We start from the raw sequence: 15,815 nt of genomic DNA, 5'->3' as shown, positions 1-15,815 counted from the left end.
TTGAATATATATAATATACATTATACTTATACATTAATATATATGTGTGTACCCACATACCGTACCCATATGTTCATCACTCTGTTTACCTCAAGAACTATAAAACTAATTATCCTTTATCCTCACACATTATTGGCTCAACTGACAATAAACTTGCAACACTGCATCGTCAGACTATTCTCCACTGTCCATGCAGATTGTTGACTTTTCAAAAATAGAACTTACAATGCAGTAAACTATTATAAAACTACTGTAAACATCTTAATCTAATGGCATTGTAGATGTGGTGAGATGCATTTCATCTCTTAAAAACAGAAAAGTTAACAGTATTTTAAAAGTTATCCTCTTGTACACTATTGCAGAGCATCTTCAGACGTTTGTGACTTGTGAATTAATCAATCTTTGTAAAATAAATATAACAGGAATCTATATGAAATTCTCTGCATTTTGCCTTAAAAACTGACAATGTTTAAAATATTCCTGCACATGCATGAAAAGCTGTTACAACAACTATTTTGGTTGCCTACGTGTAAGCATGAAACCAAATTTTACATCTCTATATCTCTGGGTAGCTCACCAAGATACCATTTTATTGATGGCAAAGGGAGACGCGGATGATGCAGAATGAACATCTATAAATACTCAGGTTTGGGATTTAGAGAAACAAGATGATCAGGTAATTTTTTAACAATGTACAGTTCTGCTGATTGTCCCTCCTGTATGTAGCATATACATATATATTTAATTTAATTTATCTGTTATAATAATAATAATATTATTGCTAAACATTAAGAATTGGACTAGAGAAAATGAAACCAGAAGATAATCAACTCGGAAAGAAGAGGAAAATGAAACTGATGTCAATATTTAATAAAACTCAGGAGACTTGAAATGGTTTTCAGCAAAATATCTTATATTTAGGAAAATGAAAAATAAAATGAAAAATTAATATATATATATAACAATTCACAAATAAAATTTACTTTTGTCAACAAGACAGCTCAAAACATTCACACAATCCAAACTTAAAGTACATTCAATTTCTTTTCAAAAGTTAATTTATAATTGTCCTTTAAATAAAAAAAACCCTTTTCAGGCCTTAAGTCTAAAACTACATGAAGAGTCCAAGATTTTTAACTTTCACCTTCTCCTCAAAATGCCCAGAGTTGCTGCTGCGGAGTACCTATAATTGAGATTCAAATCTGTCCTGGCCTCCTATTTTAGTCTTTCATCAATTTGCAAGCCATTTTATTCTTGTGGGGTTTTTTGACACTCAGTTATATCAAGCTATTCCATGAAATGGCCAAAATTTACATCAAGGACATGTGCCATATTTAGTGTTTTCATTCCCTTCATACTGTTTAATATTATTCCATGTTTTATTCCCTTCTTCATATTGAAAAAATGGATTCAGAACCTGTGTGGCAATCGCAACCTCTCTTCAACCTCATACTCATTTTGGTACTTACTAAATAAAAATGGTGGTGGACTTCAGGAGACAAAGGACCAGTCCTAAAGACACAGGACGCCAACAGACTCAGTAAGCTCATCAGGAAGGCTGGCTCTGTCTTGGGAGTGGAACTAGAGTCTCTAGTGGAAGTGTCTGAGAGGAGGATTCTGAGGAAACACCTCTCACCCCCTGCACGCCTCTCTGGAGTCCTACCAGAGCACCTTCAGCGCTAGACTGAGAACACAGAGGAGCACTGCAGAGCACTACGGGAAGTCTTTTCTACCTGTGGCCATAAGACTTTCAGTATCAGGTTATATTATGTTTACTATGTGCAATAATACTTTTCTATATCTGGCTGTATTATGTTCATTATGTGTAATAATACGTTTCTGGCCACATTTACATTTGTATTCATGTAGATATTTATAGAATGCATAAGCATGTGCAATATGTCGGCTTATTTATTAGTACCATGTGCAGTATCAGGAGCAACATGTACATGTAGGTGTACATAGTGTATATATTTATTATTAATATTATTGTTGTATTTTATTCTTTTTGTCTTTTTTTATCCATCACTTGTTTTACTCGTGTCGTTTACTTTAGCTGTTGTAACAAGTAAATTTCCCCCAATGGGGATCGATAAAGTCTGTCTTATCTTATCTTATCTTGATATAATCTTTTCTCAATCATTGTGTTCAATTGCATTCTATATCATGCACAATCCCTAAATTTATAATATTGTGCAATACAATACAAGTTCTTACTACGTAAAAACTGTCAATTTAACTGCCACCATTACTTCCTGCCTACTTCTGTAAATAACTATTGTAATATTGTTTTTCTATCAGGCACTGTCTCTTTTGCATTATCCCATACACTTTTTTTTTCAGTTATATTTGAGTTGTTTTTTTGTATTTCTCTAATTTGTACTGTATTTTTGGAGCTATCTGGCACTGTAATTTCCTTCAGGATGAATAAAGTTCTGTCTTATCTTATGTTATCTTAAAACTTTAAACTAGTCATCACAACTCTGCACATTTATTCCAGCTTTTCAATCCAAATTTTAATGGTTATTAAATTATGCTTTTAAGTTTGATTGTCATATTTTCAGATTTTAACATTCTGTTCATATCACTGGGTAGGAGTGATTTTATTCAAGTAGGTTGAGTTTTCCCGTTAATGACCCTCAGTGCAATAGAACCGCTGCACAGATAGTTTCCCCCTCCATTGATACCTGAAACCAACCTGACGATGCAAAAATGCAGTCCATATAACCTGCGTCTGCACATATAACCTATAAAATGATCCTCCAAAAAGCCCCTCAATGCCACTCACATTTACAGTCCCTCAAAGAAAGGAGTTACTTTGTGATCTATAAAATGTAGGTTATTTCAGCAGAAGTGAATCATGGAGTCAGCCATTGATTAGCAGGGATTAAAGGGTGCAAGCAGTAGCGTGTTTCTGGGTTTCTGGGCGTGACAGCAAAACAATGCCAGCATAGACGCATAAAACTGACTATTATGAGGTTAACATCTGATCCACCTGCTACATCATTATATCAGCCTTTGCTAGCTCACACAACCAGCAGCTGCAGTAGCACAAACTGTCAGGGAGGAATTATTCCTGAAAAGCTAACTTGTAACTCTCTAGTGGAAATATATTGATGCTTATATTATTCTTATTTTTCTTTGAGGGCCTAGATCAATGATTTCTTCACAAATAATCTCATTACGGATAATAACTTTTTTAATATGTATTCATAGCTATATAATTATGTACATCTGACAGACTGTTGTGTCTACAGTCTCTATGGTGTTGCCAGGTCTGACCTTTACAACGTCACCTGCCTTTCAGCTACTTCTATGAACACAGGAGTGTCAGACACACAACAGAAGATATGCGTCACAGCTTCCAAGTGAAACCTGAAAAGTTGGTTTTATGACAGTTTGGTATTTGAGGCTGTCTGCTTAGTCACATTTTCATCAGAGCTATTTTGCGCTGATGTGGTAACTTTGTTGTGTGTTTCTGTTGACTACTCTCGCTCAGTGAAAGCCGGCTGTGTAAAGCAAACGTAGTCATGTTGCTTCTAGCCAATTTTTAGTTAATTATCGACAATTTACTTTTTTGTTGAATTATTTATTAAGGTGTGTAGTTTTATTTTATGAGGAATAACCGCACCGTGAGAACATAATTTCTTTATATGGATTAATGGTATGTTTTGATTCTACAATGCTGACATGGATTAACTGAAAGAACACGAAGACAGCACATTTTGATCTTCCAGTCTGCTCAAACAGAAACATTTTTACTCTCAGCAATGAACTTCAGGTAAGTTATTTAGATCAGATTAGATAAGCACACACATACAGAGCTACAGGAAGCTTGAGACTCTTTTCTTTTACTCGTAATAGTACTTGGTTGGATCCCAGCAAGGTTGCAAAATGTCACATTTACTTCTTGTTAATGCCTCTTAAAGTTATGAATCAAAATGGCAAAGAAGAGGTGATATGTAATAATATACATGGTTAAAGATTTATTTTAATAGAAGCTCTCCTTTTCTTGCTGCCTGCTTCCTGAACAGATTGTCTCATATATTTTACCCCCTTACTCTGAGAGAGTGCAATAAATCTAAATAGAAATAAACAAAAAAGGTCTTTGACAGTAGATATATTGTCTTGGGTTCCTGAGAAGCTCCACATGATGTCACGTCTTACAACGTAAACTCCTGCCAGTCGGCATCACTCAACATGTGCAGTTTGCAAAACTCAGTGTAAAATGTCTAAATAGGAAACTGTTAAAATACTTCTAAACAACTGCATACCTATAATGTATAAAAAATACATCATATACTGAATTATGATTATCTCCAAAAAACCTGTAAAAGTGACAAACCTTCCAAGCAGTCCCCTAATGATGTTATGAGATAGTTTTTCATTTGTTTTTGAAGTACGCTTTAAAACCAACAAACCAGTGTCTGTCTGAAGTAGATTTTTAATGCAGGAAAGTATTCATGTACTTTTTTAGAGAAACTAAACAGAGTAGACTTCATGGCTGTTCTGCTCAAACCAAGCTAATATGACTCACATTAGATTTAGATTAGATTTGTAGGAGGAAAAAACATGAAAGTGCCCTCATGGATGCCACTGTTGCAGATAGAAAAAAATGATAAAGTGCCCTCTGGTTGCCCTTCCAGTGGCTAAATGATACATGTTGGAAAATTAGTTGGCCTCCACACTCTCCTATGTGTGAGACAATGCCCTCATGTTAAGCCTCTATAGTAAAGAATGCCCACGTTGTTGTTTCGCATCAAAACATTTTGCATGCTGGTACCCCATGGCATACTGTGGTATTTTGCCCCTGCCCCTTAAACCTCCTGAGTATGCCACTGCATGCATATAAAAAAGAAGCAGGCAAAAAGACCAGCATCAGTGAAAAATGCAAAGCCGAACACTTACTCCATTCCACAAAAAATTATTCAATAATCATATTTTGATCCTATGTGGATCTCTGTCAGGTGAATGTTTGAAAGAATGGAAACCATAACCATATTTACACATTTTGAAAACAAAAAGGCTACAAAGCTGTGTCATGGAATTTGTGGTTAGTTCTTCCAGATCAGCTGATAAACATATACAAAACAAAAGGTAATTATTCAATTAGAATTTATAAGCATCTATACATATGGAAAAAAAAAATAAAATGTGGTGAAAGATATACTTCAAAACATCAAATATCTTTATACTTTACATTGCACATAGAAATCTATAAAAAAAATGTTTATACCTCATATTTATTTATTCAAATATTGCATAGGATCTCCATTAGTTATCACTGCAATAACAACTATTCTTATTGGGGTCCATACCAAAATGAACACAAAACATTCAAGATCACACAATAGACAACACAATATACAACTTCAGATACATTTAGATAACTAATTTCCCCATTTTACTTGAGAAGGATATTCTTATTTGACTTAAACTACAAACTGCTCTTTTTAATTTATTTGGAAATACAGTAATTATTTTTTTGTGAATGAATAAAAAGCTCTATGTAGTGCCGTTTTACATCCTGACCACTTGGTGGCAGTGTTGCCACATGTTTGAGCTGAACGCGCATGCTCCGTGCGATGTAAACATTTGGTAGGCCGCCGCCGTCTGTCTGAGCTTTGCAGACATTTGTGTACACGTATTATATGGCTGCATGGGCTTGACCGAAGACTCAATGGAACTAGCTAACTTAACGCTGGCTAGCTTTCAAGTGGAAACCTAGCTATGCTAACTTGGAAAATATAGCTAATGTATTCGGGTAAAGTGTCGGAAAACCGGACTTTTTCTTATAGAAGTAGAACTATACTTTCGTGCATGGGAAGCAGACGACGTTTGCTGCGGCTGGTTAAAAACGCTTCAAGGTAAAAGATGTTCTTGTTTTTTCGGGCTCTGTCTAATAACTGGAATGAGCACTTACTCATAGAGCAACCGCTTATTATCAATGTATCAGTCAAAGGTAATAGTATGACATTACATTTAAAGTGTGGACGTTGTCAACACCGAACTTTTACATTTTGTTAGTCGTAATATTAGCTTTTAGACCTGTTTATCGTTGCTGTCAATGATGTTTAGTGTTGATAAACTACTTAGTTGGCTGGCTAAGGACTCAGCTCAGCTATCAACTGGAAGCAAAATATAAAATAACAGTGGGTTGGATTATTTTCTGCTGTGAAATGTCGAATTAAGCTTCACATGTAGCAATGTAACCCTACTGTAGCCTCGTGGAGCCTTCTGGAAGAAAGACACTCTGCTGCATACTGTTGCATTTGATGCTAGATCTCCATTTCAGCTCACAACACCAGCGAGCCATAAAAGGAGTAGAGACTTCTCCTGTGTGTAATGCATCTATCCTCGGTTTAATGCCTGTAAACTAAAATGTTTTAATAGGTGAGAGTTTAGCCTACTGTGTGTTCTGAGCTTTAAGCTGTTCAGGAGTGGCATTCGTTGTGTTCAAGCCAAGGATATCTTTAACTCAAACTGCAGAGAAGTGACTTGCAAGTTGCAACAACAACACAGCTCTGCGACCAGAGATGTCTTGGGCGATACACCCACCAAAGTTTAACACATTGAAACATACAGAAAGCACTACCACTACATTTCGGCTGTAAAAAATATTGCAGTATACCGTTTCCTGCTGATAAAGGATAAGGTTTTAAGAGAGAAAAGGGAAAGCACAACGTAGGCAATGGGATAAAGGTTAGAGCCTGAGAGTAAGAGTAAAAAGTCCTATATTTATATAACTGCTGATATTCTTCATGTGTAAATTGCACAGTTTGCTGTTTTATTTACCAAAACGCAAGTGCTTAATGTTAGTGTTTACCGTGTCTGTTCACAACATGGTAGCTTATGTTTGTTGTCCTTTTGGTTCATTGTGTACTTTGCTGTATTTCTGAGCTCCTGGCCCCTATGTTCATTAAAGGGTTGACATCACAAAGTCACCTAATATCTCTTTATGAACTTACAGCATTGTTAACAATAAAGTAAAAGCGCTAAGCAGGAGAATTCTATATCAGTGTATATCTGACAACATGTAAGCCTATACATTATAACTGTAATACACCAATATAGACCAGTAAATCGAATGTATGTGAGTATACAGTTTTAATACACCTCCACCGAATAACTGGTCACAGTGCTTAAACTAGCAGGTTTAGCGTTACTCCTAAGACTGTGACTTGCTTTACTAAATGTAAAGTGAATTTCCCTGGTGGTCATGGCAAGATGCCTCTATAATTGACACTGAACAACTCTTTCTAGTAAGTGAGTTGTGTCGGCAAGACCAGAGATTGCCATGTCAAAGGATTCACTTGTCAGTACTTGCTGCAGTTTTAACAGGCTTTCTCTGACCTCAGGCCTCAGTATAGACACATAGGAACATAAACTGCATCAGGGAGTTAGAATGCATCTTTTTTTGGACTGAAAGGATGCAGAAGATATGTTTGATGTTTTGTCTGTTCTTTTCGGTTGTATTATTTTGCAGAAAAACTGCAAGAAGGGACAATTCATAGATAATATACACTTTTTTAAATTTAAGAAGCTGTATTGACATGGAGATTAAACACACATAACAGAATGAGTAGTTTTAGTTTCCATTGAGTAATGCTGTCATTCCCACGGAATAAACTAGCCAAGGCGGACATATCTGTGTTGGCGTTGATAAACCCTTTTATATCCTACACTACTCTAAGGCTGCTTTTAGCACTGCAGTTTTTTGCCAGCCAAGTGTAAAATATTATCCAGTCCTTTTAGCTCTCAGTATCTGCTCTATAGTGAAGAATCGCCTTCAGCAACGCCATTGAAATGCTGATTGTACACTGGGAAAAGCTGAGCTTCCCTCTGTGTGTGTGAAGTGAAAGGCCTTTCTACCTCAGTGTGAGTGTGTTATTGTAAGTAAGGCCTGTGTTTTTAATTCCCTCACACAGCGGCACATGAACGGCAACTTGCTCTAAAGATAGCCATGCGTTCTTCTGCTGGGCAAGACTATTTTGTTCTTATTCAATGCCTCGAAATAAAACTAATTCTCTGTCTCTGTTGTATATTATCACAGAAGATGATGTAACCTTAAATCTGAATGTTGTAGTTTTACATTTGTCGTTGCCTTAGAGGTCGGTATAGTCTCTTTGCCTGGTCCGTTTACATCGCTGTGGACTTAACGTTTGCTGCTGTGAAATAAATTTTGAATTTTAAATTCGGAGAAAGGAAGTGCTTCTCTGCTGTGCCTTTGGTCTTTCTCAGTTCCCCAATCGTCTTGAAGTTTCTTCGCGGAGGCTTTCTTTTTGTCTTGCTGTGGGTTTCATTAGCTATGCGCATTGCATCTCAGGGCCCCTTTGAGGTCTTTGGCAAACAAAAGCAGAAACAATCTCTGTATCCAGGATTTATAGGAAAGCCTTGCTTCAGTTGGCTGAGCTTACTAGAAGGAATGTCTTCTAAGGCCACCTGGACATTGGCATCTCTCAGAGCATGGCCTTTGCATGTACTGACAAAGTTGAGTAGAATTTACGTCTGCTCATATTTGGATCCCTGAATTTGGTATTCAGGTCATTTAAAGTTTGCTTGAAAATCTGCATGAACGTACACTATTTTTTTATATATAAATCAACAAGGTTCATAATTAATGAGGTTTATCTTTAATCAGAACTAATGAGCACGCACATAAACAAGGCAATGCCCAGGCCTTACTTTACTTGGGTCAACGTGGTGTTTAGTCAACATAGTCATCTTTTCTCTTCACGGTTAGTTCTGCATGGCATCCCACATTGGGGATCAGTGTTTGAAGAAACCTCCAGCCCTAACATTCCCTTCTTGCTTTGAAAGAGAGAGAACAGACAATGATCTGCGGGTGTAAAAAAGAGCGAAGAGAAACATTTGTGTAAGATAAAAATTGGAGAGTGCAGTTTTTCATATCAGTGACAAACATTAATTATTTTTGTCTAGTAATTTGATTAATGTGGTTGTAAGAAAGGTAGGATTTACTACATTTATTTTTCTGTTCAGGTGAATTTAGGCACAAGCGCATTAGTTCTTTCTATTATTGGCCATATACTTTTACTTTTCTACTGTTGATGTGGAAATATGTGCTGATCAACATTTGGGTCGGTTGCACTGCACACAGCTAGTGAATACAGTTGCTTGATGCAGGATAAAGTTGTTTCTGTTACTGGTGTGGAGGCTGTTCTTTTTCTTAATGACAGCCTGAGCTCATAAATGCAACCTGCAATTTCTTCAGACCTTTTCCTATATTCCTATCACACTCATAGCAAGTTATATGATTAAATCAACCTCTTATTTGTCTCATTATAGTAGTGTATGTCCAAGACAGTGCAGGCATGGTCATGTGAGGTTTTTTAAAAACCATGTAGGGAAATGGTAAACATATTTCTTTGTTATGAAAAAAGGATTGAATTTATAAATCTCATAATACTGAAATTTGCAAGAGGGTTTTTATTTTCGACAAAATCTAATGTACACTAATGCAGATCTTTATCAAGTTTTTGCCACAAGTTGGGTGCCACCTTTTATTGTTTAGGTGTCCTTGCTGACTTCAATGCTGCCATCCTGCCGGGTGTAGAGGATGAGGGTCTGTTAGTTTAGCTGTATTGTCACATTGTAAGTAAATATGCTCCCCACAGTGACAGCTCAGGAACAGGGTGTTGCTATAAAAACGTTAAAATTTCGGAGTACCAACTTCCTGTTTTATCTCCTTCTCAGAATAGAACTGGCGCAGGCAATTGCCTATAGGGACCCCTGAGGTAGAATGTGATATGTTATAGTCTACCTTTTACTGTTGTAAATGTTGTACTGCTCAAGTGGATTCATGTTGGGTCTCTCTGAATAACTTAAAAAAAAGGGTACCGTCTAGACCTGCTCTTGAGATAACTTTGGTTATGATTTGAAGCTGTACAAACAACATTTGATTGATTGATTTGATTGAACTTTATTATAACATAATGTCATAAAATGTTTTAACAACAGTATATAGATATTTTTGCTGATTTCATAACAGTTGCTGTCAGTAACCTTTTTAAATTACATTTTTAATATTAATGATGGATATGATGCATATTTCCTTTTTTAGTTTTTGACTTGAGTATCATGTCATCCAATATTACTGGTGAAGTTGTGCATAATACAAATTTTGATAGGACAAATAACATTAAAGTACCAATCTGATGTTCCTACATGGTTAGATAAAATACAATAGAACTGTTCTCTGTTGTCTTTGAAGATATGCCTGTTGAGATTTTAGGTTTTTTTTGCTTTTCTACCATTAGACTTTATATGAATGAAAAAAGCATCTCCACATTCAAATCTGTGCCAAGAGCGAAAGAGACCTTCTTCAAGGCATGAACAGGTAACAAGTGAATGCAGCAGTGTAAAAGGTTAAGAGAACATCACTTGATTACCCTTAATGCAGAACACTTGTGTGGCTAAGCATCAGGGGGACTGTAGTCTTGAGTATAGTGGACTATTTGTTAAAGGCAAAGTGTCTATAGAGACAGTCAAGAAAAACGAACCATATCGAATATACAAAGTTCATAATATATGCAACAAGATTAAATATGCAACAATAGAGATATATGCTCTGTAAAAATCAGGCTTTTTTCATTTGTGTTTTTTCATTCACTTTACTACTTATAGCTCCAGCACCTCAATCAAGTTGATACCGGGTGAGCGTTGTTTTTTTTCTATTTTTGAATCTCAACCATTACAGTTCATCTCTGTGTTGTGTTAAAGTTCCTGTAAAGTCACTGTCTGTCTCTGTCTGCACAGGAGCGTAACAAAAGCTTAGCTAACATATTATCAGTCTGTGCTGTAGCACATTCCTACCTAACACCACACTCACCACAATCTTTCCCTCCGCCTCCTTTTCTCTCCTTTTCCTTTTTGTCTTTTGTCCTCTTCAGACCTTATAGTCACAAAGAAAAATGACTCATCATTTTATGCAGAGTAAAAATGTATGAAATTAGTTTCCTGCCTGGTGGCAGTATCCAGACTTCCTGCTGAAAGTGAACGCTCAGCTGATTGTGTTTTCTCTCAGGTGCGAGGTGAGGTAAATGTCAGATTTTTTTATTTTTTTGCTGAGTGCAGAGGTCCACTTCCTGCTCTAGACTGACTTCAGCAGGAGATCTTAAGAAGTCCTATCTTTTGTGGAGTACTTTGACCCTCCTGACAGTATGATCAGCCTATGACTACAGGGCAGTGTGTCATTGAACGGTTGGAAGTTCAGAAGAGTGGATTACCTTCAGGAGAGAATGTGTTACGGCCATTTTTCTTTTTGGTGTGTCCTCCTAATCAACCCATACTGGATTTCCTCATGGGGTATGTTAGCAGCTGAAGTAAAGACTTTTGATCAATTTGAGTAGCAGGTATGACTGTATAATAGATTCACAGCATATAGTCTCCATGTCCTTTCATGCCTAACTTAAATTATGGGGTGTGTCAATTGCTAACAGTCAGTCATTGTAACATTGTAACAGAATGCACTGTGATGTGGTTTGGTGTATGGTAGTGTTGTGCACAAGAAGCTCTTCATTAATAGACCAAAATGTAATATGAAGCAGAAAACACTGTACTGTACTTGTGCAGTGTATTAGCAAAAGTAAGAAGCAACGAAATGTATCAGTAGTTAAAGTTAATGATTATTTATAGTAGGGCTGGGCGGTATACTGGTTTCACACCGTCACCAGTGTCACGTTCTGCCACGTCATAGATTTTGCAATACCATCAATACCGGGATGAACATAAACTTTCGTACATGTTTTCCATAACTTATCTACAGGAGAAGTCTGTCTGATATCACATAGTGCATCTCTTCCGCAGAGCACACAGAGACCTGACGCTCTGCATGCAGACACTGTACAGTGACCTATAAAAATGCACACAACGCTGCAGCCGTCATATATATAATGTCGGCGGGATGATTGAGACAGACGCGCAGTTACGCGAGTCGGCTTTTTAATGAATGTGTCCCCGTTATTAGCGGAACCTCGTCCTGTCGCTGATTAACACTGTGGCCGCATGAACGGACCGTTCGCGGAGCAGAGGTGCCGTGGAGTGTTTACGTTTAGCGGCTTCATCTGCTGCGCACACATGGCATGAGGTTGTGTGTTGGCGATAGGAAGTATGATGCGTGAGTTTCCCCAAAAGGTCCCGGCACGGGGCTGGTCACGCTGATTAGACATACATTTGAACACCATTAGAAACGGTAGATGACAAGTAACCTAGTTGAAGTCTATTTGTAGTCGCTGAAAGTGTGGTAAAAGTAGGAGGTAAAAGTAAGAACAGTTGGCTGTTCAATACGAAGGTTTGAATATATGTTCCGCTCTTTTATTTTTTATAAGAGTCAACTCCTATATCAGCCGATATAAATCTCATGCTTTAACTGTGAGAGACAAGTTTATCTGAGTTTCTGTATGCCCCCACAGTCAGTGTACATCAAACCATTTCTACCCGGCAACTGTCCTAATGTTTCAAGTCACATCAGTCATTTTTCACTATGTCATTTAATTTTAGGTGGTTAATGACCTCGAATTAGCAGCAAGTAAGCTAGCAGTTCATAGCGCCTATAAAGTTTCAGAGAGACACAGATTTATAACATGAAACTACATTCAGTGTTTTTACTAGTTTTAATCACCAGGTGTGTTTGTTTTTGAGAAGAGGAGACCTCTGTAGATAAAATCAGCTCCAACACTGAAGGCTTATTTTAAGACTTACGGTTTGTGAAGTTGCTTTTGCTTTGTCCTGTGTATATTGTATATTGACTTTGTTAAAAAAGAAAGAAAAAAGTGATTCCAGTTGGTGTTTCTTTACTGATGTGTCTGAACATGGACATTTATGGTGCAGCCCTTATGGTCTGTTGCTACACAATAAAACATGAGGAACCTTTTCTTTCGTAGTTCAGCAGAAGTAGTCTGCTTCACGTGAGACTGTGCCCAGTGGCAACTGTGCACACATTGATTTAAGCCTTTTGCTAACAATAAAGACTAAAGAGTTTACTACTGTAATGTTATTACTTAACTAAGAGGTATTCTCCATGCTCCACAGGTGGCGACAGACAAGGTTGCTGGTAAGCTGAGTTCTACTCTCTCATGGGTGAAGAACTCGGTGTCCCACACGGTCAGTCAGATGGCTAGCCAGGTGGCCACGCCCACATCCCTGCAGACCACTGCTACCTCCTCCTCTACGTCTCTGTCCTCGCCTGGCCTCTCACCCTCCTCACCAGCGCAGCTCAGTCCTGACGATGTGGAGCTGCTCGCCAAGCTCGAGGAGCAGAACAGGTAAACAGTCTGTTTCTGAAGCGTCTCCTATCCATCAGCTTAACAGTTTGTGATGTAAAGAATTGTGTTAGAGGGTTGACTTGGTTCAAATGCTTGATCAACACCATGTGTACTGTAGTTACACAGGGATAGAGTCTGACTGAAATTTTAAACTGTTGTACTCAAAGTCTATTTCCTTTTTTATGTTGCAAAAGTTTAGAACAATTCTTGTAATTAGAGGGACAGTAAACACTATGAGATATTTGTTTACATTATGTATAAAAAGTTAAGAAACAACACTTTTACATAGTTTTCAAGTCAGTGTTCAAATATTTATCTTGTTAATGTCTCATTGCCTTGTTTTTTACACTTGCTCTCCTCTGAGTGCTGTTCAGTCATCTGCACATCCCCACCATCCCCCTCCTGATACACACACAGAAATGACGGTGACATCCAACAGGTTGCAACATGCCAGTCTGTTAACTGGAGGAAAAAGAGAGTTTAATACTGGTGGAAGAAAAGTTCCAGTTCGACAGGTTTTGGTTAATTTTGGTTTTCTCGGATTAAGGCCAAAAACTTTTAGTATTTGTACTGGGTTTTTTTGGGTCACTTTGTGCTCCTACAGTTTCAGAAGGAAGTATATTAGATGGTGCAGACTTTGACTTACTGGTTTGCAGATGTTCTCGCTGTGTGTCAGGGTTGGCTCACTGGGCTATAGACTTGTTTGAAACTGTCTCATCCACTGGCTCGTCTCATCCATGAAACGTCTCATCCATGTACGTTTAAGTACATGGGACAAAATATATAAAGGTCAAGAAAAAAAAGAATTAATGAATCCTATCTCTAATATATATATAATATTTGGAAGGATATCCTACAGAATTCAGAATACAGCTGACGGGGCTAGGGCTGTGATGGTACTGAATTTTCCTAAACGCGGTGAAACATGGTTTTTAAGCGGTTTGGTGGTTAACCGCCGTCTTAAGTCCACTGCCGGAGTATGTTTTGTGTGTTTTCACTGCTGCTTATCCCGCAGATGGTAAAACATCGTCGACATGAGTGAACACAGCATGAGCGGTGGTTTATTACCACTACTGAGTTTGTATCCCTATTTGTTGAAATTAAATCTGTGGTGACTGGCTAGTTGTTGTTGTAGTAGCTTAACTAGCATGTCACGATACTAAACACGGGCTCGTCTGCGGGGATTAGATGCGCAGAGGGTTGAAACAGCGGTGCTCTGACAGCCAGGTTACTTTTGCTCATTACTGTGATTTTAAGTTGTTCATTATTTATCGTTCTGTATGGAAAGATGAGGTGCGTCCCTGGGACATATGAATAGTGAGTTTACTGCGTCCTTTTAGATTTTGATGAGCCGGAGATGCTGGACGTGTATCTAGCAACATCACTGGGTCTATATTTCAAAATAAAAAAGCGGTGATGACTGTCACTTGTTCCACCCTGCAGGTCACATAACCACGGTATTGCGGCCATGCTGTTACCGTCACAGCCGTAGTTCCAGCAGACTACTTTCTAAGTGTTTTCAGTCATGTTGCTTTTTAATATATCACTAAAGCAGCTGAAGGAATTTAGTCATCATATGTCTGGATCTGAAATGATCAAGGTAAACTAAGTCTGATCATGACAGCACCAGAGCTATTGATTTTTTTTCTGTGAAATTGCTTCATTTATAGTGTTTATACTCGTTTAAACACTGTTTTTTTGTTTTGTTTTGGACCTCTGTGGATAATTGGGCTACAGGCTGCCATGCTGTTTCTCCTGCATTGAAGCAGCTCAAAAACATAAGACAAGATCTTTGACTGACAAACTACTGTCAACTGTTCTCTTCTGATGATTCCAATCGTTGAGTTTTAGGGGTAAGCCATACTTGCTTGTTTGTTTGTATTGTTTACTACTGCTCTAGCTTTTCTTCTCTTCCAGGGGAATGATCATCTTATATGCACAAAGTAAAATAAGGAAGAGTTTCAGACAGGAGCTGTTCCCTGTTGGAGAATGGAGATAAGTCGTATCAAAAATTATAACAAGCTTAGGAGTAAAGTAGCTTTTAAATGTTGTAGTTGTCACGCAACTCTGTTCTATGTGTTCTTCAAAGAGAAGGGTACAATAGCTTTTTGGTAATCAGCAGAAACAATAGCCACACATTGAACAGTAACAGTCTTTTGTAAAGTAAGATGTACTCTGTGCCGTGCCAGATTCGCTCATTGTCCACATCAGAATAAAGTACTGGTTGAGGATGACGTGACACCTTTCTGTAGCCAACTATGTGAATTCTTCCTCCGCTGTGACTCTCACCCAGGGTTAGTGCAGTCTGTGTCAGCATGGAAACCAAGCGTGCAGTTCAGAGTTCGGGATTGTGTCACAGTTAACTCCAGTGAAAAAGACAGCAGAGCTCTGTTGAATGCAGAGGTCGGTGACTCATCGGTACGCCCACTACAGCTACTGCTCCAGAATGCAAAGTGACACTTGTTGCAATGATTCCCCTCTTTGGGGGAGGTCAAACCTTACTAGGAAAATATTTCATTATTAAATATATGT

The 15,815-nt window shown here is 37.8% G+C and overlaps 1 protein-coding gene across 2 annotated transcripts in view; it reads left to right on the top strand.

The window, feature by feature from the left end:
• Positions 1-5,691: 5,691 nt before the first annotated feature.
• Positions 5,692-15,815, top strand: part of evi5b (ecotropic viral integration site 5b) — a 42,244-nt gene continuing 32,120 nt past the window's right edge. For both annotated transcript variants that reach the window (XM_069680481.1, XM_069680480.1), the window contains exons 1-2: positions 5,692-5,867; positions 13,051-13,283. In XM_069680481.1, the coding sequence (XP_069536582.1) occupies positions 13,132-13,283 (152 nt within the window). In that variant the 5' untranslated portion in view covers positions 5,692-5,867; positions 13,051-13,131. The remainder of the gene's footprint in view (positions 5,868-13,050; positions 13,284-15,815) is intronic.

The sequence above is a fragment of the Semicossyphus pulcher genome, unplaced genomic scaffold, assembly GCF_022749685.1.
Source record: "Semicossyphus pulcher isolate SPU_LCO1_2020_fin unplaced genomic scaffold, fSemPul1.0.p SCAF_4, whole genome shotgun sequence".
In the NCBI taxonomy this organism is placed as follows: domain Eukaryota; kingdom Metazoa; phylum Chordata; class Actinopteri; order Labriformes; family Labridae; genus Semicossyphus; species Semicossyphus pulcher.
This window is presented reverse-complemented; position numbering and strand designations above follow the sequence as displayed.